Consider the following 26,551-nt stretch of genomic DNA (forward strand, 5'->3'; position numbering starts at 1 on the left):
CTTTAAGTGCTGTTTATCTGATGGGGACAGTTTTGGTGGTCTACCAGGTCTTGCAGGTGGTTGTTAGAGGCCCATTTTCTCTGTAGCTTTTAATTATTTTTGAACTCCAATTTCGGAAACTCCTGTTTTTTCACTTATTTTGCTTTTTGAATTTCTCCTGTCTTGTGAGCGTGGATCATCTTACATCTAATCTCCTCAGAAATATCTCCTGGAAAATGAATAATGTCTGTAATGACTGTTTTGACTGTAAATTAGGTAAATGAAGGGTGGTCTCTGATTTTGCACAGTACTGCACAAGTATACAGTGGAGTGGCCAGTGTTTACTGAACCCCACAGTATGACTGAAAGCCCAACAATAGCTACAGAGACAGTAAGAGACGGATAGTAAAATCTGAAATTCCACCACCTGTGACTGAGCTCAGGTCTATATCTGTCTCCCGGTGTGACTGACAGACAGTGCGGCTCAGATGCGCTTGACGTGCTGTGTGTCTGGGGGAACAGGTCCTGTCCCTGCGGACACTCTCTGCTTTCCTCATAAATGTTTCAGCCGCCAGGCAGTAACACACTCTATACATTATGCAGGGATCCTAAACGCCTCGTCCTAAAATAATTGCTGAGCACAACCTGAGACCCCAGGACATCCTCTGAGGATACTGCTCTACCCAGACCAGTTAAAGCCTGCTCACAATACTGCACTCTATTCTGCATTCATCTCCAATTTACTGTCCACAAGAAAGAGTGAAGGAGGAGAAAAGAAGGAAGGAAAAAAGAAGAAAGAAAAGACAGAAGGACAAAGAAAAGGAAAAGAAGAAGGAAGAAAAAAGGAGGAAGCAAAGGGGAGAAAAAGAAGGGAAGAAAGAAAGAGGACATTAAAGAAAGAAAGAAAGAAAGAAAGAAAGAAAGAAAGAAAGGAAGGAAAGAAGAAGGGATTGCAGGAACAGTAAAAGGAAAAAAGAAAGTAAAGGAAAAAGAGAGAGAATAAAAGGGAGAATAAGAAAGGAAGGAAGGCAGTAAGGAAGGAAGAAGCAAAGAAAAAAGGTAGGCAAAAAGCAAAGGAAGAAAAAAGGATGTAAGAAAGGAAAGAAAGAAAGGACAAAAGGAAGGAGGTACAGAAGTAAGGATAGAAGAAACAGAGAAAAAAAGAAAAATGAAGGAAGTGAGGTAGGAACAACAGAAGGAAAGAAAGAAGGAGCGAAGAAAAAAGGTGAGGCAAAAAGGCAAAGCAAGCAAAAAGGATGTAGGGAAGGAAGCAAAGAAAGAAACAAAGAATGAAAGATGAAGAAAGGAAAGGAAAGAAGGAAGTAATAACTAAATAAATAAAGGAAAATCATAAAGAAAGAAAGAACAAAGGAAAGGAAGGATGGAAGAAAGTAAACAAGGAAGGAAGGAAGGAAGAAGCAAAGAAAAAAGGGAGACAAAAAAGCAAAGGAAGAAAAAAGGATGCAAGGAAGAAAAGAAAGAAAGAAAGAAAGAAAGATGAAGAAAGCAAAGGAAAAGAAGAGAAAGAAAGAAGGAAGGAATAAAGAAAGAACAAAAAAAGAAAGAAAGAAAGAAAGACAGAAAGAGAAATGAGTGAAAGAAACCGAAAAATGAATGAATGAATGAAGGAAGGAAGGATGGAAGGAAGGAAGGAAGGAGCAAAGAAAAAAGAGACAAAAAAGCAAAGGAAGCAAAAAGGATGAAAAAGGTAAAAGTAGCACCTCTTGCTCATCATAATTCACCTTATTCTCCTTCATAAACAGAGTGAGCGTTAAATCAGAGCAGCTCTGGTCAGGAGTCACTGCAGTAATACACAGTTAACCTGACGGCCGTTAGCAGTAATTAATACAGCACACAGCACAGCCATGAAATCAGCCCACAAAACTCCACCAGCAGACAAAAAGAGCTAATTACAGAGGCTCCCAGAGGAAGATTTAAACCTCCAGCATACAGAAATAATAATAATAATAAAAGGTAAGTCTGTGTCTGAGGACAAACACGTGAGCTCGTGTGAACAGTGTGATAGGAATCATAAACAGCGGTGAAGCCCTGAGGACTCTCTGCTGCAGTGTGATGTGAAAGTGAACAGTTAGCATACAGATGTCAGCGTTTATTGGCACACAGATGGATGAGCATCCTTTCAGCCTATATTAGTTAACATAATTCAGGTATCGATTGTGTGGCTGCCGTGTGGCGAGATTGATAATGAGCCCCTTGGTAATCAGCGTTAGTGCCCTCTGACACAGCACAGCACAGCTGTGACCTCTGACATCAACACACATCCTCGAACAAACAACAGCGGCCACAGCTTATTAAAGGGCCCATATCCTCCATATTTCCTGTATTTTAATGTTTCGCCAAGGTCTGTTCATGCTGTTTGTGTGGGTTCATGTACCAAAACAGTCAGAATTCATTCAAACATGACTATTTTTCAATGTTAGAGTTAAACAGGCTGTTTTTATCACTACGCCTTTAATATACTATTATTGGTGCCCTGTTTTGCTTCGTTCACAAAGCAGTCCAGGCTGCACTCCTTATAACTTCAGTGAATGAGTGAATGAGTGCAGCTACATTGCTGCAGACTGAATAGATTTATATATCGCTGCTGGCGGGAAACAAACCCTCGCATCTGCAAAACATTAACTTTACAGGAGAAGGAAAAAACACACCTTGCTTTTAATGTAAGTCAATGGAACCAGACATTTTCCCAAGTCATTTTAGGCCATTTATTTCGGTCCAGTCATCATGACATTTACACACAATGTAAAGGGCAATAGTTACTTTCAAATTATGTCAAAAACTGAAAATGACAAAGCCATTTAATGGATACAAGTTTCTTTTAAGCGCAATATTTATTATTCTTCAACATAAAACATGTAGGTAAAGTGCTGAAAACTGCAATAAAATTATTCCATTAACGGGCAATATTAAACATCTATAAGATCAGACCTCGGAAAATCCTAAGGCTGAATCTCAAATGGCACTAGTGCACTATATGAGTTATGAAATTTTGGCATTTACACCCAAATATTGCACTTTACGTCTAGTATGTATTGTGCACACATGGCTGAATCCAAACTGGTTCTTTGTCAGACACACTGTGCACTGTTTAGATGCAGTAGCCATTAAAGCTTATGTGCTGCACTTTGTAGGGTGAAGGAAGCCATTTGAGATTCTGTCTAAAACAGTTTGCAGCAGTGTGGCATCACCTGACCTGAATACTGCACGCTGACTGGCTGAACGAATTTATCGGGTTCTGCTTGATAACAGCACCAGAGAACTTGTAGACAAGAGAATTACCACTCTGTAATGTCTTCCAGGTTTCTCAAACACTAGAGGGCGCTCCCGAGCGAGTCCAAAATGAATGGGTTAAGCTGGAGCATTTGAGCAAAATCATAGTTTATAAATGTTTAAACATTTTTTATGTAAAAGAATACAATCATTTCCTGAACACAGAACAGCATAAAACATTTTAATACCGCTGTTACATTATCAAATGCTTTTAAACTCGAGTTATAGGAGTTTAAAAAGGCACCTCATGTACGTTCATGATGTCAGTGAGTGTGAACAGCCAATGAGCTGCTCCACTCGCCAACCAATCAGCACTCAGTAGCAGTAATGCCCGCCTCCTGCTGCCCAAAACCCATTTGCTGTAGAAAAAAGGAAACATACAGGTAAGTTTCCTTTGCTTTTTTAGTGAAATACAAACTTCTACTTTCTAAAATTAAAGGAAAGTTCTGGGTTAGTGTTTAGAAAGTAAGGTGGGTGCCCTCTGGCTTTTTGCAGTCCTGTTTTTGATATAACGGGGGAAATAGGAAGTGGCCAGGCTTCTAATAAACCGGTTGACTGTGCTGACGTTTGACTGTTTCTGCTGTAAAATGTTAACTTGCAACACCTTGACAATGATAAATAACGGCTTTTGTAACAAAACGTATTTAAGGTTCAGAATGTGCTATATATACATGTATATATACATGTATGCAATTCTTTTGTGTTGCATTCTGTTAGCACAAAATCAGTGGATTCAAAATGTGCTGTTTTTGTGGCTGGGCTGTATGTGGTAGTGGGGTATGTTTTGAAACTTTGAAAATGTTTGCCTATTACATCAAACTCATATTTCAGAAAAGTGGGGAAAATGTGGTTTTCCATGATAGGAGCTCTTTAAAGTTTCAGCTTTTCTTGCTTCTTGTGTACTTTGAAGCAGAACGAAGCTGAGCTGGCATACGTCTGTAGCTGTCCTCTGGGCTTTTGAACATTCTAGCCTCGAGTCTGTTTTGGTCTAAACACCCAAAGGCAGCTAATCTGTTGACATTTGCACAAATTAAGTCAAATGAAATAATAAAGTGTTACAGGTAAAATTAGTGGTTGTAGTTTTTCTTACAACTTAATTTCTACGAAATAAAACAGAATTTTCATCTTGTTATGATTTCTACAATCAACAGATTAGCTGCTTATATCATGAGCTTTTATCACCACAAATGTCCTAAAGTTTTACACTGGCAGCAAAAGTCCTTATTTCACCCCTTATATCAGTGGAACACTTGGAGTATTTATTCCAGCCTCTGCATTTTACTGCTTTCCTGCCTCTATCCAGGATGGGCTTGTTAATGTCGACATGAAATCGAAATGGACCTTTTTTACCTTGTTAATTCATGTTCCTGGTCATATTAAAGATAATTACAGTTCTAATTAATTCCAGTTCTGATTAAAGGAGGATTTTTCGTTCAGCCATAAGTCAATGGTTGAGAAAAACACAGTCATTAAACAAAGTTATTCAGAGTGGTTTGATGTGAGATGGTAGACAAACTACCCAGGTTTCTTTACAGTGGTGATGATAGGAACCAGGGGTTATAATGTCTACAACTCAAATGTGGACCATCCTACCAAATTAGTTCAAACTGCAGCCTCACAGCAAATTAACAAAAACAATGAAGTATTCAGACTTTTTTTGTAATTTTTTTAAGAATTGTTTGATTTCGTTTAAAGTTAAGTGGAAAGATTTAGACGTATCATGAGCTGAATTTCTGATCAAAAGAAAAACTTTATTCAGAAAATGCTATTCCATGTTTTCATGTCACTACAGAAACATTAAGTCCAGAGTCAGAGCTTTAATTTTTATATAATACAATAATATTAACCAATAGCATCATGGTTTACCTTAAACTCCCACCACAACCCCCACCTATCATCGAGAGAATCACTTAGCCAGCTCAGATACTGTTTCCCTGATACTGTGATCACTAAGATCCCTGATCGCTAAGAAATACGTCACGGTGCAAAAGAGAAATACATCATGACTTATGATTATAATTTCCAATTCATGTTGACTTTAATGAGCTGATTAGTTGGATCAGGTGTGTTAAAGCAGGAAAACACCAAGAAGAAACAGGGGTACTTTAGCAGCATTAAGGTTGGGAACCACCAGCTACCCCACTGCATTTGCACTCACAGCATGTACATGAAAATCTTCAGCGCGAAATAAGCCTCAATGCAGCCCCAACACACACTCACGAAGTCCAAACACACACTCACAATGCCCCAACACACACTCAAAATGTCCGAAATTACCATTCAGTTCACTAAGGCCATAGTTAATCATGCAAACTGCTCACAGGAGTGCCTAATAAATGCACTATAGACAGTGGTGTTCATGAACAAAGTTCTTTCCTACAAAACATTCTACTGGGATGTAAATTTTCTTCAGCTCAAACAGTAGAATTTGGGAAACAATAACAATGAATGTGCCTCAGGAGCCGCTAACAGAGAGTCAAAACTGTGTTATGCTGTGAAAACGGTGTTGTTCTGATGGCCTGTACTCTTTCAGCATGTGCTGAAGGCTCACATAATCATGATGACTACTACCATTGTTAAAAAGGAATTCCACCAAATTTTCAAAACTTTTATATCATAAAGATGTAAATAAAGTCATTCAGAGTGGTTTGGAATGAAATGCAGTGTACTAGAGAAACTTACTGAGTCAGAATTGTTCACAGTGGTGGTGATAGGAACCAGACGTTTGAGTTTAATGCCTCTAAAAGTACCCCCATGGACTATTATTTTATGAAATGGTTGTAAATATGCTCCCTGATAATGGAACCATTGCTTCAGTGTTCTGTTCAGACCATGAATGTGAAAACATGATCAAAAAAGAAGGAAAAAAAACAATTTGCAAAGCAAATTCCTGCTAGCATCCCTAGGGGATTTCTAACTGTATGTTAGCACTAGTGCATTTTATGGCTGTTTTTTTTTCCTCACAAATTTGGTCCAATTGTGAAACAAAATATGATTGGTTGATTCCTCTGTCAAGGCCTTCAGGAGCTGAACAGAAGGCCTGACATGTTGCATTGACTACTAGCATAACTGACAAAGCAATCAACCAATGATAACTAATGAGAGAGCTCACTTGGTTGTATTCACTTAGGTACCACTAGGAAAAATATCCAGATTGGTCCATTTTCTGTTGTTCAAGACTTTAATCCTTTAGTTTCCAACCAAAATGTAACAATGAATAAAGAGCACAGCTACAATACTTGCAGAGCTTAAATACAACATGCATGATAATTCAGTGAAACAAAAGTCATCATTAGGCCTTGATGGTGCCCCACTGACGTACATGGCTCATAAACTGCTCATATGCCAGTTTCTTACATAGCGAATGTTTTTGTGGGCAGAATGTGTCCTACTTGCACCTCAACCAGGTGCAAATGGCTTAGTACATCTGGCCCTTAGTTCCATTTCCCTCTCTGTTCCCTGGGCTCTCTCCTCCTGGCCAGAGAAAGTTGTGGTCGTTGCTAAAGCCCTCCGTCAGAGCCGGGAGATTCTCACCTTTGTGAGAAGTGCAGAACGTACAGGACCCCTCTACACCCTGCTCTACGAGAGAGGAGCTCTCTCTCCACTGCCAGCTGTTCCCATCCACAGAGAAACCGCCATATCTCAGACTGATGAAGCTAATCAGCAGCTTCATTTCAACAGGGCTTAAGAAGTATGAACCAGTGTTAACTACTCTGCCTGAGCAATGCTCATGATCCTCATCAAGCCAAAAGGCATTAAACAGGAATTCTACCAATTTCTGCATAATTCAGTCACTGAGTTGTAAACAAAGTCATTTAGAGTGGTTTGATGTAGAATGGGGTGGTGATGGGAACCAGGAGTCACAATGTCTACAAGGCAAATATATCCATTTTATTTACTATTGAAAATGACCAGTAGCATCCATGTCTTCTGAGTTTTATTAGCAATATTGATAATATTGATTAAAATAGTCATAAATCCAAAGCAATACATTTCGATTCGTTACTAGTTTGGCTCAGAACACCCAACATATAAATTTCTGCTATAAATGTATGTTTAAAACACATGTTAAAGGCCAAAACTTTATTTCAAAACCATTTTAAGCAAAGTCTCAGGCACCAGACAAAGTGCTCATAACCATTTTACACAATCCTCCCTCACATTTATATCTACAAGAGAAATATATCTTGCATTCATGAACAGCCAGGGTGAACCTTAACTATTAGGGGTTCTACTGGGCCTTCAGAAAAAACAAGAAAAAACCCACCTCTATGATAGTTGCTCATTTCTGCTAGAGCCCAAATGGGATTACTAATTCTACGTTAGCACTAGTGCAACATTTATGGCCCTTTTTTAAACAAAAAAAAAAACAGTCCCACATATTGGAAATGTAAAATCTAATATGAAAAATTTGGTTAGTTTCTCTTTTAATTATGTTGCCAGTTAATATAATACATAAGAGCTTTAGTTAAGCTCCTGAAGGCCTAACCAATAGGAGAGCTAGCCTGGTGAACTAGAAAAAAAATCTGAGTGGACAATTTTTTGTTGGCTGTTTTAAAATTTTAATAATTTTGTTGCAAAGAAAACTTAATGAAATAAGAGAATTTTGCAGAGTTTTAATATAAGTATGATAATTATATTCAGTAAAAATGGACTAATTATCACATGGACAATTGTGTAATTGGACAACCATGTAAATATTAAAAAAAAACAAAAAAAAATCATAATCTGAGATTTCACATCAAACCACTCTGACTTCCTGTTCATCCCAGCGATTGAATTTTGCAGAAGCTAAGAAAAAACAGATGGAATTCCCCTTTAATGGTGAAGTTTTGAGCAAAATAACATTTGTTAAGTTTCACAGCTCCTTACACAAGACTGAGCGAGCCACTTGAGAGCAGGCTGCCATAGCCTTGCTGCTGAAATCAAGCTTCTGCAATATTATCATCTATAAACCACACTAAAGTGCTAAATTACAAGCCCTGTGCCCAGAGTGGAGAAAAGAAGGATGAAGACATGTGCTATATCAGCCCCTCATTGCAGTATGGCCGTCATCATTGCCTTCATTGTCACTGTCTATATAATCACCATCATCAGCAGCAGCATTAGCATAAATGTGATCGATATCGCGCTCGGCGGCAGCAACTTCACAGAAGCTTAGCAATCAACCTTCAGTCACTTTTAGCCTCCTTCAAGAGTGCTTGACCCCTTTGACCTCAGCCCTCACCCACTGCTGGAAACAGGCATCCGGTCACTTACCAATCTCGCAGCTCTCTCCGGAGTAGCCTTGAGGACAGAGGCAGCTGTAGCCATCGCCATCCCTCAGGCAGTTGCCGCCATGCAGACAGGGATTCAGCTGACAAGGGTCCTTCTCCACTGTAGAGGCAAAAAAGGGAAGTGTTAAAGGAATTGTTCTGTATAAAAACCTACTCTACACAATTTTCCACTTGTTTCAGATGTCAATCAACCAAGACTTGTTTAGTGTTCAAATTTTGCTTCTTTAGTTTAGCACTGGAGCTACAAGTGTAACATTGCTAACAGACACTAGAAGTCAATAGTCACCCAAATCTTTTGGATAAACACATCCACAAAACGTCTCTTAACCCACTCAAACCACATCCAGGTCTTCATTAAGGTCATGTAGATTTGTCAGTGTGATGTAGAACACAGTAGAACATACAGTGAATAATAAACCTAAGTTCTCCATGTAGATGAATGCAGCTATATTAGACAAGAGGTGTAGTGCTGAAACCTGACTCCCCTTCATGTGCTTGTATGTTACGCAGGCATACAGATGCTACATATTATGTATGTAATAACTGTTTTATATGATATATATATATTTAGCAATAGTGAAACTGTTTTTGCCCATTTTTTCACCACCTCCTTGTTTCTACGCTCATTGTCCATTTTATCAGCTCCACTTACTATATAGGTGCACTTTGCAGTTCTACAATTACAGACTGTAGTCCATCTGTTTCTCTGCATACTTTGCTAGCCCCCTTTTACCCTGTTCTTCAGTGGTCCAGACCCCCATGGACCCTCACAGAGCAAGTGTTATTTGGGTGGTGGATCATTCTCAGCACTGCAGTAACCCTGACGTGGTGGTGGTGTGTTAGTGTGTGTTGTGCTGGTCTGAGCGGATCAGACACAGCAGTGCTGCTGGAGTTTTTAAACACCTCAGTGTCACAGCTGGACTGAGAATAGTCCACCAACCAAAAATATCCAGCCAACAGTGTCCTGTGGGCAGCGTCCTGTGATGGGGGCATGTCATGGCTCTCAAAAACATCAACATGGATGATGGAATGTTCTGCTTACCACTGCAATCTGTGGAACTTTGCTGCTGGTGGTGGCAGAACTTTAAAACAGTAGACCACCTTGTTTGCCGTTGTCCGTCTGTCGCGTACATGTGAATGCAGCACAAGTCATACTGTGTCCTAAACCACACTGACAAGTCTGTGCAACTTTACTGAAGACCTAGAAGGAGTTTGTGCGGGTTGAGAGAAGTTTTGGGGATGTATTTAGAGAAAAGATTTGGTTGACTATTGACCTGTAGTATTTGTTCGCTACATTAGCCTCACAGCTCCACCGCTAAACCTAAGAAGGCAAATTTGAACATGTCTTGGCTCATCGACTACATGTGGGGAATTTTTGCTGAACTATTCCCTTAACAATTTACACACCTTAATTATTGATATGTAATTATGTAGTGAATGACATAGTTAGTTACAAAAGGAATTACACTTACATTCTTAGGGGGAATTAAGCCTTTACTTCTAAGTTCTTTTTGCTTGTTTCAATGACAAAAGCATGCCGAAGTGTAAAGCATGCTTTTTTTGTTTGTTTTGTTCCATAACAATAACTTTCAATCAAATTCAAAGCACAATAAACACAAAGACCAGTGTTATGGATTGAAAGTCCACTTGTTGCAATGAGTCAGAAATAAACTCAATAAGAGAAACACCTCACTGGCATTCATACAGAGAGTCTTCTGGCAATGGCCCCTTCATCTCATTTAAGTCTGCCACCAGAGGAGTGACGGGGGCATGCATGCCTGCTGACTTTAGTTAAATGTATCAGCCAGAAGAAGAGTTTTCTGTGTATTGCCATGTTTCCTACGACTGTATAAAAGGTGCACAAGGCTTCCTTTATTGTTGGATGCTTTGTAGGGAGCACATTCAGTTCATTCATTCGACTAGTTTGCAATGCAAACTAAATAAACATCTATGAATTTCCAGCTTTGTTACATTCCATTCTTTACATATCAAAACAAATGCAACAACAGCGCTGAGAAATCGTTCCAATATCAGTGATGAGCAGATTAAACAGCAGAAACACACTTTTTTGTGCAGTGGCCTTAAAGGAAACAAAACAAAATGTAGGAGGTGTTTCAAGGCGTATATATGCCATGGGTGACCTTGAGAGGAAAGAATGATGAATATTTGATGGATATTTTACTGATGGAATATTTGAAAGTATTATTTTGAGGGACTGTGCACATTTCCTTTCTAAATCAGATTTCTGTGCACTATTCATATTTAAAGTCTAAGCTCATGGTTTAATGCAGCCAGGGTAACCAAGATGTAGCCTTAAGGAAAGAGCTAAAAGGTCAGGACTGTCCAGTTCGCTGCCTTAAAATTTTGAGTTCAATGAACTTTAAATAATAAATTAAGACAATATAAGACATAGATAATTGTTCTCGTCGTGCCCCCCCACTGAGGCAACTCTGATCTGCGCTCAGCAAACCCCAGTCAGGCCTCTGATCACTGGCTTAGCCTTTTCATGCTGTTCAGTGTTTAAAGACTTGTCTGAATAAGCCCAAAGTTTCCCCAATTACACTCTTCCTACTCCTTCAGCTCCTGTTCTACCCTGGAAGACCGTGGGAAATGAGAGGACAGGAGCAGCAGCAAAAGGTTTCCTTTCCTCCTTACAAGGTATTGCCATTTTACTGTTGACAATTCTGAGGTGCTTCTCTGTATTTTTGCCCTCTTGTTTTGAACTTTGAAACATTTTTTGGATTCTCTCTGCCTTGTTTTTTTGCAGTTGTCTTTTTTCAGCTTCAGTATTGTATTTTGCCCTCTGACTTTGCCCTCAGGTGCTTTTTGGTCTTGGACTTGTTCAATAAACTCTGCTTTTGAATGCACTCACTACTAGTCTGGCATTGCCGTTCTGTTAACATACTATTAGAAGGTCAATTTATACCAGGGGTGTCAAACTCAACCACTAAAAGGGCCATTTTAAAACATCTTAACAAATCCATGGGCCAGAGAACACCTGCGTTTTATTTCTTTTTTAATTAACATTTCGCTATAAACCAAACAGACCACTATTTATTTAAAAAACTTCAGCAGTAAAATATAGGCACTTGAAATATTACATGAATACTTGAAATATTCAAAATTTAAATGTCCCCAGGAGCTCAATCTAGACACCTGGCATCCTTTCTTTGCTGCAAGTTCACTAAGACTTGGGCTCAAATTCTGAGCTGCTGGGCTAACGTTAGGTGTTTATATTGGCTGAACTGCAGTGAGTATGTTTGGTGACATGACTGGTGTGTAACTGTGTAGAATTGTGTAGAATTGAGGTGTAACCGCTGTCCCATAGATTGCTGCAGTGCATTTTGGGGACTGTAGTGCAGCGCATTGTGAAACAAGCTAATATCAACAGAAAATTAAAATATTTTGCGGGCCGGATATGATTGTGTCCTTGGGCCTTATGTTTGACACATGGGATTTATTGCAATATTCAGAGCAGTCTGATTACTACCTTTATTAATTACACACAATAAGTGTTTGTTAGTGTGAGGAGACTCTCTCTAATATCCTGTTAGATGATGACAGACGTACTTTACTGATCCTAAAAAGAAAATCTAGGTGCTACAGCAGCATAAAACATCGAAATTGTTTGAATCTGAAATTGCACATAATAGACTTACATGTACACGGGAAGCACTGATCATGAATGACTCTAGTTGTAGTTTCCTACCACCTAAATTTTTGGTCACTTTTTTTATGCACCTTTTTTTTTTACACTTTTACCAGTACTTTTTTATAGCCAACATGGCAACATTCATAACATTATTGGCTATAATGAGTCAAATGACATTTTAAATGAGAAAGCAGTTTATAATTAAATAAAAGTATTTAAAGAACACAAAGCATCTAAAGTGCTACATCAAAAGAAAGGGGCAGCTGGCTCTTTAGCACAACAAGTCCTGCATGCAACATTCTGATATCAATGTAGCAGCAGCATTCAAATAATAATTAAAATTATTAAGAATATTTACTAGGGATGCACTGATATTGTGGGCCGATGACAATATCTGATATTTTTCATGTACATATCTGCCAACACTGACACATAAACATTCATAAAATGTAAATCTACCCACAATACAGAGAAATATAACATATTTCTGTGGTTACAAATGCAGTAAAAAACGCACCTCTTTTAGCTCAGTAGCCCAGCATCAACTAAACATTCATACAATAAATACATAAAAAAATGGAATTGAAATATCAGTCAAATCTAAACATCTGTTTGATGCTATTAATTTTTTACCTCTTTCTGCAGACCCTCTAGCTGCCATTCCGCTGGCAAATGGAAATCCATTCCATTCCAAATCCAAATGAAATGAAACACTTTCCCCCTTCACTTTGTTATCAACTAGGACACTGCTGGCTCTCTACGTGTGAAATGTTGGGACTCTGTGTTAAACTGCTAGAGAGCAATGAGGGGTGAAGAGCCCCCTGCTGTGAAAACTATTTACACCTTTCTTGACATTACAAAATTGTGTATAACTGCCATAAAAAATTAAACACAATAAAAACACTTCAATAAATGTTCACTTGCAAGCTCACTTACAAAGCTGAAAATCCAGTTTGTTTCAGTTTTGATGAAACAAACTAATTCATCCACATTACAGGTTTATTTCATACAAAGACTTAATATTAAGTAACTACAGGAACTTAAATGCAAACTAATGGAGCTTTTCTTAAGTAATAGAAATGTCTAATAAAACTTAGGGCCTTCTGGTGGGCCCATGGCTTGTTAAGGGGCTAATAGTGCAAAAGCTGAGAGATCTCCAAAACAAGAGGACATTGTCTTTTATGGCTACTGTGAAAAAGCAAATATGTGGCAGTACCAATTTAAATCGGATATCCCTATACATCTATATTATTTATGTGCTAAAACTGCAACACAGATTAGCCAAAATACAATAAAGTGCAATTGTGCAACCCTAATATTTACACATACAAACAAAACACAGAGCACAGGATAATGAATAAATAAGTAGTGTAAAATTAATGACTGCACACTCCAAAGCAAAAGCACTGTTGTTTGCACACTCTACTTACTAAGGGTACAAATATACTAGCAACATCGCAGCATTCATGAGGGATACCGTAGTGGCTGCCTATCAACATCCTAGAAATCACCTGTGATACCTTAGCAACCACCTCAGATACCATATCAACCACCAAGTAACACCCTAGCAACCATCTGTAACATCATAGCAACCACATAGCAAAACCTTAGCAAGCACCTGGGATACCATAGCAGCCATGTAGCAACACCCTAGCAACCACCTCAAATACCATAGTAACCATTTTGCAGCCCCCTAGCAACCACCTGAGGACTGCTTAAGCTGGGCAATCACTCTGCATTTTCTTCAGGAAATGCACTTTTCAAGTTTGGTTATGTTATCGATCCGTTATTGTTTGCATACAGAATCCATCCTATTGTTCCTATAATGGAGAAGATGGAGGAGTCCAAGCAGGTGACAGATTGGCAAAGCTTTGCTGTCGGCAGTCTGCTCATCATGACAGATGCTTCGTGGGTAAGGACAAAGCTGCCCCTCCCGACCCACCCAGCTCCCATAAATTATCCGATCATCACTTCAAAGTGCCGCACGCTGCCATCTATTTTTACTGCGCATTATGGTGGCGTCCTCAGCTAATAACCGCACTCCATCCTCCTTAGCTGTGCCACCATGAAACTCAGGCTGGATGTTTTTGGAGGGTGCAGCGATAAAAGAGAGATTTAACAGATTAAGTTGTAATTACATCCACTTTTCGACGGGGGAAACTTTTACAAGGACGGCAGCTGGGCGGACGCCTATTTCCCGCTTTTTCGTCTTGCTCTGGGAAATTGATTAAGCGTTGTTTTACAATCCGTTTCCGGCCCGGGACACAATCTGACAGTGAATCAGACACAGCACATCAGACACTGTGCACAGTCTCCATTATAACTTTGGGCGAAAGTAATGATGCACAGCGGGAGGGTAAAAACGCAACTTGCACATGAAAAAGAATGAAAAGAAGAGCGTACTGCACGCTGCCGGCACACACACTCAGGCTGAGTCAGTAAAGAAGTGTTTTTGCCCCAAGGCATATTTACTGTAAAACTGTAAAACTTTATTAGTAACAATATATAATGTAATATAAAATGCATTTTTAAAAAACTGGCCTCTTGGCCCACCACCCACATTACACTTCGGTCTCCCTAAGACGAACATTTTGGGCACTACATTAAATACTTCAAACATCCATCTTCCTATCGCTGCAATTCAGACCCAGTAAGTTTCTCTACATCTACAGTTCTTATCAAACTGCTCAGAATGACTTTGACTTTGATTGACACCTTAAATACTTAATTATGCCAAAATTAGTATAGTACTCCTCTTAAATTAAAATGATTTATTTTTAACTGAAGCAGTTCAGTTAAGTTCTATCCAGCCATCTAAAAGTACAGGGCTCAAACTACTGAAATACCCCTGCTACAAAAAAAACAGCATAGACCAGTATGGCTGGTCACCAGCAAAACCAGCACGTGTTGTGTTGTGGATGCTTGTATGATAGTCAATTAGCATGACTATGCTAATTGACTAGCTAAACCAGAAACAAACCCAGCACTACACCAGCCTAAACCAGCATAAACCAGCTTAGACCAGCATGAAATTCAGCATGTGTTGTATTTTGGATGTTGGTATGCAGAAATAAATGGCCAACAACAAAAAAATAAAGGAATAAAACAAAATAAAACACAAATCCAATAAAGAACAAAACAGAAATGTCTCTTATCTTGCAAATGTGTGCAAAATTAGACTTCCTTATCTTAAGATAGTTACTCGTTAAGCTAGCTACTCGTTTATGTTAAGCTAGCTACTCATTTTCTTTATATTAAGATAGCTACTTGTTTTTATATTAAGCTAGCTACTCGTTTTATGTTAAGCTAGCTACTCGTTTTTATGTTAAGCTAGCTACTCTTTTTCCTTATCTTAAGCTGGCTAATCATTTTTCTTATCTACTTATTTTATCTTAAGCTATAGTTATGCTTTTTCTTATGTTAAGCTGGGCCGCTTTTTCTCATGTTATGTTAGCTACTCATTTTTCTTGCTAGGTACTCTTTTCTCTTATGTTAAGCTAGCTATTTTTTTCTTATCTTAAACTAGCTACTCCTTTATCCCATGTTAAGCTAGTAACTGATTTATCCTTTGTGAAGCTAGTTACTCATATTTTTATGTTAAGCTAGCTACTTATTTTTTCTTATCTTAAGCCAGCTACGCTTTTTCTTATGTTAAGCTAGCAACTCATTATGTAAAGCTAGCTATGTTTTTTCTCATCTTAAACTAGCTTATTGTTTTTCTTATGTTTGTATGTGACCGACTTTTTCCTTGATTTCTGTTCTCTGTTATATTTCAGAATAGATTTAGACTAAATTCGTCAAATTAGATTCATTCATCTGTTCCAGAATTTTGTGCTGGAAAATCAGCCTGATACTGGGTATTGAATTGGTGCCAACTCTGTTTTCTTTCAATAGTGTTTTGGTAAGTTTTCCCAAAACGACAGATTCAGCAATGTAATCAAATAATTAAGCAAACTGATTTGTTGTAACATGAATAATGGAAACGAAACTGCATTAAGAAATAAACACAGAAGGACATGTGGAATTTGTGCTGGAACATGAAACTGATGCCTGTAGTTGTTTTTCTGACTGGAGGCCCAAACTGTGGTCTATGCTGAACCTGAGAAAATGTATAACACAGTGTCCTTCCACCTCCATTAGTCGACATTGCAGGCAGGGATGATGGACAGTGCAGTAATAGGCTAGGTGGACAGTGGGAGTCTGCTGTGGACAGCAGACAGATGAGCAAGTGACATGTTCAGACTAGACATCGGTCTTAATACAGCCAACAACACGCAAAAATAGGCACATACACAACATATTTCTATTGGGTAGGCACTATTAACCCTAATGTACTTATCGCTGTTGTCGGAAGAAAAACTCGTATTACCAAAATGGTAACTTCACAGGAGATGGAAAAAACCTACTTTACTTTTAATGTAAGGCAATGGAACCAGACTTTTTTACAAGTCATTTTGGGCCATTTCTTTCGGCCCATTCTTCTGTTCCGACAACAGCCTTATGTATCATGGCTGGTACATTTGGTGTCTTTGAAGTTACCAAGCACTACCCCTGCTGCAAAATGGTCCAGCATGAATTTCATGCTGGTATAAGCTGGTTTATGCTGGTTTAGGCTGGTCTAGTGCTGGTTTGGTGCTGGCAAGCCAGTCACTTAGCATGGTCACGCTAATTGACCATCATACTAGCATCCAAAACACAACATATGCTGGTTTTGCTGGTGACCAGCCGTACTAGTCTATACTGGCTTTTCTAAAGGGGACATGACTGATAAGAGTGTCAGAATGGAAACTAAGACAGTATTTTGATGTGTTACTTTGTAGAAAGTTTGACACAAGATGACACAAGCTAGCAAGAAGCAAGTGCTATTAGCATTTATGCTATCAGCCACAGAACAAGTGTTTCTGCTCAAATTTTCACACTCAAATGAGGAAAATGTAAGCTATGTTTGATTCTGATTCTGTGTAAATGGAGACGTTTGTGTGAGTGCACAGAACAGTGTGTGCTGAGTAGCTAATTAGCCAAATTAGACACTTTAGAGAGGCATAAAATGACCAAAAAGACCATTCAGTTGTTACTTGTGATTATTACAATGTTTCCAGAGTCTCTTGAGCAGGTGGAAACTAAACCTGTTTTAAACCTGTTAGAATGGCCATGTGGTGTCTTTTATATGCCAGAAGACACATCATGAGCGAAATAAGCAGTCAGTGCCATGGCTGAGTATTTCTTCTTTGAACCTGCAGTGCACCAGTGACAGTCTCAAAAAAGCACTTTCAGACAGCGAGGGTTTCACAAACCAAAGAAATCAATCCCATCCACTGGCAGGACAAGGCTTTTATTTTACAAGCTACATTTTGCATTTTTGCAGAGATGTGTTCTGTTTTTGGATGCAGTTAAAGGAGAAAATGTGAGCCTTCATATGTTAGCAAAGGATCTGAAAATCAGAGAAAAACAGCAGTTTTTGGAAAAACTGGACTGTCCCGGCCAAACTCCTTGCGAAAACCTGGGTTTGCAGTAGCCATTCTCTAGAGGACTGTTTTGTAAATTTTACTCAAAAACAGATGGGGTTTCCCCCTAACTTATATTAAAGCTAGACGCTGTTCCATCCTTTTATCCTGGGGACACATTGATTTTGAGCCAACCGGTATGTTTATTTTTCTTGTGTTTTATCCATTGTGTACAACAAATCTGAAAACCTGAAGTCAGCTTCTTTTTTCCCATTCCACCTTAAATGGAGCAGCAGTTATCGTCAAATTCGAACAAGAAGGCCTTACCCTGCGTTCACATCGGCAGCAATGCGACATGACAAGGAGGCCGGAGGTCATCCATTTTCAACGAGAGCTGGCGATTTCCAGCAAAAAGAAATGGCAACGTGAAGTGGGCAGAGTCAGTGACACGACAAAGTTGAGCAGAGTTTAACTTTATGCAAATAAGGAGCGAAGTGACGTGGCAATTACCAATTGACCATTCAGCAGCGCAGTACTCGCTTTATCTCCGACACTGTGAAACGGTACCCTCCTTTTTTGGTTTCTAGATCATTGTTTCTACTAGAGATGGAATAATGGTGGTGGTGCTTTCGACAGTGATCACAAAGACCACTCACATACAGACTGCACAGACACAGGGATTAAATACAAATAAGCACATAAGCGATTTCTCACCAGCATTTTTATTTTGAGCGAGAACGCATCTGATTTGTGCTTGGCATCAGTGAAATCATGGCAACAAATGGTTAGTTTGAATTCAGAAACACCCACAGGCGATTAGCGATCAGTGACTTGGACAACAAGAGGCTTAAAGTCGCTGCCGGTGTGAATGCAGGGTAAGGCTCCAGAACGTAACTGCTGCACCATTTAAGGTGGAATGGGAAATTCGGACAGGAAGCTGACTTCAGCCTCGTAACAAATCCACAATGTGCTAACTAATGTTAGACAATGTTAGCCTTACAAGGTTCATGTCAAACGCTGACAGGACACTTCCTATGGCTTTGAGATGTTGATAAAGCAAGTTAGGGCAATCTAAGCTTGCTGAATTAGAAGATGGCTACATCCACTACGATAATTCTGCCAAAAAAAGTCTCAACTCTGGGGTTGTTCACGAAGAACGTGTGTCATGATAAAGGTCGTCCTCATAAGCTGCTAGTACAACGTTAGCGAGGTAAGGTTAGCTTATTCAAGTACATATGGTAAGTGGAGAAAGCTGCTCTCTGTAGGAAGTCCTGAAGGCAAACTTTGCATATTCATAGAACCGCGCATACTGAATGAAGGCAAAGGTGTAGAGTTACATCTAAGCAACTTTTAAGGCATTAGGGGATTTTTTCTTGGAAATAACTTCAAAATATGTAATTTTGATGAAGCACATGAGCTTTTAGGGGAGAGGGCCTTTAAATAACTCAGGATTGGTAAAAAGTCCAGTTGCAGCAGTGCAGCACTACCAGCGTTATTCACCCAGACGCAAGTTCTTTGCCGTTGTGACGTAACGTTGATTTGTCCTATATAAAAGCAGAACCAGGCCCATGCACAGACATTTTAGGGGTCAGAGCTTAAAGGAAAAGAGGCAACCTGAAAGTGAATGAAATTTAATTAATTTAAAGCATATGGCACAGTTACCCACACAGAAGGTCTAATCATGTGCCAGAGGAAGGCAATAGTGCGAGTAATGTGGTGTTAGGAATCTCTTATAGGCTGCCTAAAATAGCACTTTCACATTGATATGAGAGCATTCTCACCAGAGCAGGGTGTCAAACCAGCAACCTCCAGTTTGCTACTCCTCTACTACTCTACTACCCTGTTTGATAGCCATGACAAAGTGAGAAATTGAATTATAATTCTTCTTAAGCAGGCAGTCTCTTTATGAGCTCCACAGAGCCTTGCATTAATCCATGGTTTACAGCAAAACTTGATTTAGCAAGTTCTACTGTGCCTCATTGCCAATCTTATGTTTGGTTGTTCAAATTAACCAAGTAATGGAATATGGCGCTTATCGAAACAGATATTATCACTGTTTTTTCAGCACTTTTGTGTGATGTGTGCATCCATGTGAGGTCAGAATGACTAAGCATGTGCCTGAGGAGCACCACACTGCCTTATTGTTGAATGCATTCTAAGCAAACATGTGCACACATTCACTATGCAGTTTATATGGTTATGGAGACACAAATTATTGATTTCTTTCATCAGAATAACAACAAAAGGTCACTGAATTGGTGGAATATGCTCAAAATGGTAGTTCGACATGTAAACGAAATAAAAATCCATTATTTTGGTTTTGGTAGATCATTCTTTACATATTAATATAAATATGACAAGTGCTAAGAAATCATGTTATTTAAGGAGTAGAATAAATGGCAGAAATCGCTGTTTTATGCCTCACATTAAATGGTTAAAGTTGCATTATATATTATCTATCAAAAAGGAAAAAGGTATGAAATATTTTGAAAGGTAAGAACTATTTTGAAATTCACCAACTATATTGGAACTGTACAGAAACCATTGGTTTCTTGTTCGGCTTCTTTTTGCAGTGCTTGTGCTAAGAACCTCGAAAAGAATGACTACCAAACCTGAACAGCGCTCTTAATCCCAACTCAAACTTCACATTATGTTTTCATTACAACACAATGATCACGGCTTATTTAAGTCAAAGAAAAATAGTACTTGGAGATTTTAGTCTCTGGCACTGTAGTCTGTTAGGGCAATAAATCACACAAAGAGGGGAGGTTTAGATACAGTATCACAGATATACTACATAAGAGGCACTGTATAAAAGCAATGATGCTGTTTATGTATTTTTGAGAAAATGTTCAATGGGTGGAAAGAATCCTTATTATTCCCACCTTTTAACCTACTCTTCCTCTAAATAACATGATTTCGTACGGCTGTCGTGGCATTTACTTTGATATATCCTTAAAAAGGAAGCTTTGCTTAGATTATTTAGCAAAACGACAGGTTATATATAGAACTGTGACAACTCGAAGAACCCTTTAAATGGTTTAAATGGTTCTTTGCTTGGCTAAATGGTTCTTTTCTAAACTGTTCTTTAAAGAAACTTTTATGCATCCATATTTATCATCAAAAGGGTTCCACTATTGTTAGAAGTTAAGGAAACTTTTTCTGGTACTATATGGAACTCTGTTAGCTGGTACTATACAGAACCTTTTTAAAAGCACAGGATCTAACAATGTCAAAGTTTTTTTTTATTGTGTTTGTTTCTCAAACTACCATTGTGAGCAAGTGATCATATGAATATGAATATACTTAATATTTTAATTGTTTCTCTGATGAAGCAAATCAATAATATGTGTAAACTGCGTACTGAATGTGTGCAAACGCTCGCTCTGAAACTATCACAGTGCATCCAACAATAGAGGCAGCATGGACCTTCTTTTATGCAGTGACAGAAAAACACGGTGGCACACACAGGCACATGCACGGTAAACCCCAGGAGGGCATGAGCCCCTGCCGTTATGCCCTCAGACTGTACATGTAACCACTTTTTATTTGGCTATCGTTCAAGACCTGTTTAACCGAGGCTCAGCTAAGCATCGCTTCGAGCTCATGAGTTGGCTTGGGTTCCACAAGCTTTATCGCTCTTGGGAGCATCTCTTGCTGCCGGTGGAGATTTTCACACAGTCAAGCTGCGATCATAGTGAACTTGTGTGAAGTTCCCTGGCGAAAAGGCCACTGGAACAGGAAAGGACATGGCAAAGTGAAAAAGCCATTCACTTCTGATAGCAGTTAATTTCTTTGTGCCCAGTTCATCTAGGTTAACTTTAACCCAGCAAATTCGCGAGCATTCGACATGTGAGGCAATAGAAAACATGAGCACAAGCTGTGGTCTTTTCTTTTTGATAAAAATAAAATGCCTCAGGTAATATCATGTCATTTATTACTAATAGCTTATCAGTTGTTTAGCTCACTGAAATGGAAGCTTTAGTGAAAGTTCTGCCAGGAAGACATTGATTACAAGTTACTATTGGTCATTACTCCTGACCAATCATGGGCCTACACCTATCTTTAAAATGACTCGACTGACATACCTTTTCTGCTGCTTTCAAGTGCCTACATTATGATGTTCCCCTCTTTCTTCCCCACCACCGGTGGGGTCCCTGTCTGGTTGTCCGGGGGTAAGCTCCGCCCCTGCTGTCTCTATCTGGCAAGATCAGCGAGGGTCTCAACGCTCCAAGACCTGGACCGAGGACGGGGCCTACGCCTCTCATGGATGATCACTTCACCAAGCGCTGGAAATCCCACCAATAAAGCACTGATAATATCTTTAAAAAATCATGCTAATAAGTTGCTAAGCCAAGTTATTATAAGTTACTGTGAAAAGCTGCAACACTGATGCTTATAGTAATTAGACAGCATTGTGGGTAATGTTACAGCCTTGTATACTGGAGACAAGGGCTGATTGGGCAATAAAGCTAATATTTTTGGCTGCCATCCATTTTAATCCCTTAAATGGCCAGGGCCATCCGGGAGGCCCAAATTCTTATTACACACTCCTACAACCTAAGAAAACCTCAGCCAGTTTGCATAGCCCATGTGATCGCTGAATAGTAAGTCTTAGTATGTACCAAGCCTGGGATTTTAAGGGGTTAATATGGCTAATGTGGGCAAGCATGCCCACCAACTACTCTGAAAACTACTATATCAATGAATTAAAGGAGACAGTGACTCTGAATGGATCACCAACGACACATTAGGTAAGTTAACAACTGAAACTCGCCATTAAATTCAGAGGTCACCCGCTGCACAGGGACATCGTTGGAATAAGCAGCAGCTGCCCCATATGGATCCATTTCCTGGCCCTTTGCTCAAAAGGCAGCCTGCCCATTGTGTATTCTCAGAGCAGGCCAAAGTTGCAGTGAAGATTCTTACAGGCTGCTTTAATGAGTTCTGCCCATACTTCTTCACTCGATCACTCAACCCTCTCACAGCGCTTGACCACAGTGCCAGAGTTCAAGGACTTCTCATCATTGGCATGATGAAATAAACTCTTCACTGCCTGCTTGAGCGCTTCGTCTTTTCTCCAAATCCTGTCAAACGGATCATTCTCTAAGAGGATGGAGTGCTCTCCACATTAAGTCAGTCTGGTGCAGACTGCGGAGGAATAAGACATTGATTCAGTTCTCAAACAATTAGTCACGACTTACTGCTCACAAATGAGATTGCGCTTCGTACTCCGGGCTGCGGACGATGTGGGAAATACACATATGAATCAATTCTGTGGTGATACAAGTACAGACTAGCTAGGCCACTGTGTGCCATTAAACAGAAACAACACCGACACCAAGCACAGACCACCTTTCAGACGAAATTAGTTATTGATGAAGAGATTTGGGCCTCCCAAATATATCTCAGTTGGCTGATAGACTGCAAAAAATGATATCTTGGTAATTGAAAACATCTTACATCTGGTTATTATATCTAGTATTTCTCATTTTGAGATTGCTGCAAGAATATTATAAGATCATTCAATTTATTTCTATTCTGTTTTTTACATTTCAAGCCATTTTTTGAGAGCAGTTGTCATATTCCATTGGCAGATGATTATGATTGTTTTGACAGGCAACAGAATGAGACAATTTCTCTGTGTACAAGTAACAAATAACAGACAGAGTTAGAAAGTAACAAATCTAGATATAAGTTGTATAGTCTACTAATATTCTGACAACAGTCTCATAATAAGAAACTTTACATATAGATTTAAGATGATTTGACTTGCTAAGAAATCATTTTTGCAGTTTAAACCACACCTATTAGAGCTAGGCCTTCAGATCAGGCCATAAATGTGAAAACTCAGTCGAAAACACTAATGGTGAGTTCAGCTAGCATCCTTATGGGATTCTATTAGTATCTTAGTTCTAAGCGATTCAGATGAACATTTTTTGGCTGTTCTAGATTAACCATAGACATCTGAAGCTTGCAAAATATATTCCAATTAGCATTTAAGGGTTGTGACAGACCTTAACATATATTTTACCTTGCAGTCGTTTTACAGTGACTCTTTTAGTGAAGAGCCCTGACATAGAGCTGCTGCTGTTTTTCATTTCTAACAACTGACTAAAATACATTGATCTGGCTATCACTGGCACTCAGTGACATATCTAAGGCCTAGAGTTATGGAGATATAAAACTGTCCCACCCATTAGAAACATGATTGGTTGATTCTTCTGTCTGTTCAGCTCCTGAAGTCCTAACCAGTGAATGAGCTGCTAGGCTGTATCTCCCTAGATACCACAGAAGAAAAACATCCTGATTGGACAGTTTTCGTTGGGCGTTACAAAAATTGGTGACACTTTATTTTAGGTGGTCCTTTTAGATGATACAAACACTCATCTTACTCTCAGTAACATGTCAAAACATTTAAGTGTTAGGATTAGGTTTTGGGTTGAAGTTAAGGTTAGGGTTAGGATTAGGGCCAGGGTTAGGGTTAGGTTTTGTGTAAGGTTGGGTAAGATTAGGTTTTGCGTAATGGAAGTAACATATTAACAATACATCTACTTAATGTAAGTAATGTATCAACAACATCTACAAGATATTTACTTCAATGTATTCAGATGCTTCACTACTGCAGCTTCACTGATATGTTGGTGGTATATTACTGATAGTCTGTTAAGGGTTTATTAATCATCTACAAAGGACCACTCAAAATAAAGTGTTACCAGTATTACCAGAAGGGAACCCTCAGGGCCTTTTAGGCCTTCAGAGAACAAATCCGTGTCTGTAATTGTTAGTTGATTTTTATTAAATAGAATAACCATAGGTAATACTGGCCAGTGTTGAGGTTCTGTGGTGTTTTAGGTATTAGTGAAAATGCAGCTGATTAAGGATCAAAAGTTAATGATGGTTAATGATGTCATTATATTATAATGAAAAAATGCCTCTAAAACATGCAGAAATGTATCCAAACTGTTAGCATGAGGATAAGATGTTATAACATAAGAAAACTTTTAGAACGAACTGTTAAAAAATAAAAAAAAAACAAAATTTGCAACCAATTTTGTGCAGAAGTCCAGAGAGGCCATAAGGTAGTTATAATTTTCTGTTGAAATAATGAGTTAGTTATTGTGTTATCTTGAGAAAACAAATGTTGTTATCTTGAGATAATGAGTTAATTATCTTGTTATTTCAAGATAACAAAGTTGTTATCTTGAAACAACAAGTTAGTTATCTTGTTATCTCGGTAACAACAAAAGTTATCTTGAGATTACGAGTAAGTAACTTGTGATCTCAAGATAACAAAGTTATTATCTTGAAATAACAAGTTAATTATCTTTTGATCTCAAGATAAAGTGGTTATCATGAAATATTGAGTTAGTTATCTTGTTATCTTGAAATAACAAAGATGTTATCTTGAGATCACAAGATAATTAACTCCTTATCTCAATCCAGAAAATTACAGCAACAGCTCATGGCCTCCCCAGACGTCTGGAAAGCTTCACCACATATTTTTTTAAGGCTTGGCCAGTTTCTGCTGTGCATGAGTTTAAGAAGTGTGACAGCTGAGAAGTGACCACCATATTTGACCAATTACAGTTGACAACTGACTATTATATCAGTCATTTAAATTTGACCATATTAAATTATATTGACCAATATTATCAGTTATCAGACCTTTGCTTTCTTAGCTTCATATTGGTTGAGCCAGAGAAGAAACTTTGCCAAAGAGTTAAAAATAGTTTGTTTAAACTGCCACATGCTTCTTCCATCACAGACAGCACACTATCACAAGTGAATGTAATTGGCCAGCAACTGAACACTATCTAGGTCACTGTGTGTTGCAAAATAATAACAACACTAACCGAAACACAGCCCACATTTTGGGCAAAGATAGTTACGGATGAGGAACTAGACGCATATACAAATGGGTTCAGACATAAGAACGATGTTGAGAGTAAAAGAGCCATGAAAAGAGAGAAAGTAGAGGAAAGAGCGAGTAATAGCAATGATAAGGACTTTTTTCTACTTCACGTCTTTGGGCTATGATTAATTACACACTGCTCTTAAAATAACCCCCCTTCCCCCCATTCTGTCTCTGTCTCTGCCCCGCTGACTGGGACCGACACAGCAGCAGCAAAGAAGCATTTAGTGCATATTCTCACCCTCACTGTAACTTTCAGAAGCATATTTAGCTGCATGACATTATGACTAAAAAATTCCACATCTAGTCTGCAAATATCTTTAACAAAACACTTTTGCAGTTGCAGAGATTCTAGTTAAGGGCTTTAGGGGTGTGAAAAAATGCCCAGTTGTGGATAAACACAGTAAACTGAGTCACAGTTCCTGCTCTAAGTGTCAGCTGCCCTGAGCCGCGGAAGATGGGCTTGCTCGTTAAAATGCACCAAACAGAAAGCGCTAGAATACAACACTAAAAGCCACTTACACTACTGCTATTAGAGAGAGTTGACAGGCCCTAACAATCAAATGTAATAGGCCAGATATAAACGTCCCTCCAGTAACCCTTAGCACTGTGTTACTACTTGGAAAAAATCTTCATTACAAGTTAAGAATGTTTTTTTCTTCTCCAGTAAAATTACAGTGGGCGGCACGGTGGCGCAATGGGTAGCACTGTTGGCTCACAGCAAGAAGGGTCTGGGTTCAATTTCTTATGCGGTTCTGTGATTGCACAACTTTTGAACTTTTTCACTTTTGGCTATTTTTGAACTTTTGTACTGACTATTTTCAAGCAAAAAAAGGAAAAAAAATGCATGTTTTGTTGATTTTCTAAGTAAAAATAAGTTAACACATCCTCTATAGTGAACACACTTAAATATGGCATTTTCTGTAAATTTTAGTGCTCAATTTCTGTTTATTTGCTGAGTTTAACATATTGGAAAAAGCATTAACATGTGCCA

General features: G+C 38.8%; 1 protein-coding gene across 1 annotated transcript in view; it reads right to left on the reverse strand.

The window, feature by feature from the left end:
* The window catches only part of ncanb (neurocan b), a 229,952-nt gene that overhangs the window by 72,434 nt on the left and 130,967 nt on the right, over positions 1-26,551 (reverse strand). The window contains exon 9 of the mRNA XM_036586813.1: positions 8,530-8,646. Coding sequence (XP_036442706.1) covers positions 8,530-8,646 — 117 coding nt within the window. The remainder of the gene's footprint in view (positions 1-8,529; positions 8,647-26,551) is intronic.

Source organism: Colossoma macropomum, unplaced genomic scaffold (assembly GCF_904425465.1).
Source record: "Colossoma macropomum unplaced genomic scaffold, Colossoma_macropomum, whole genome shotgun sequence".
NCBI classification, from domain to species: Eukaryota; Metazoa; Chordata; class Actinopteri; order Characiformes; family Serrasalmidae; genus Colossoma; species Colossoma macropomum.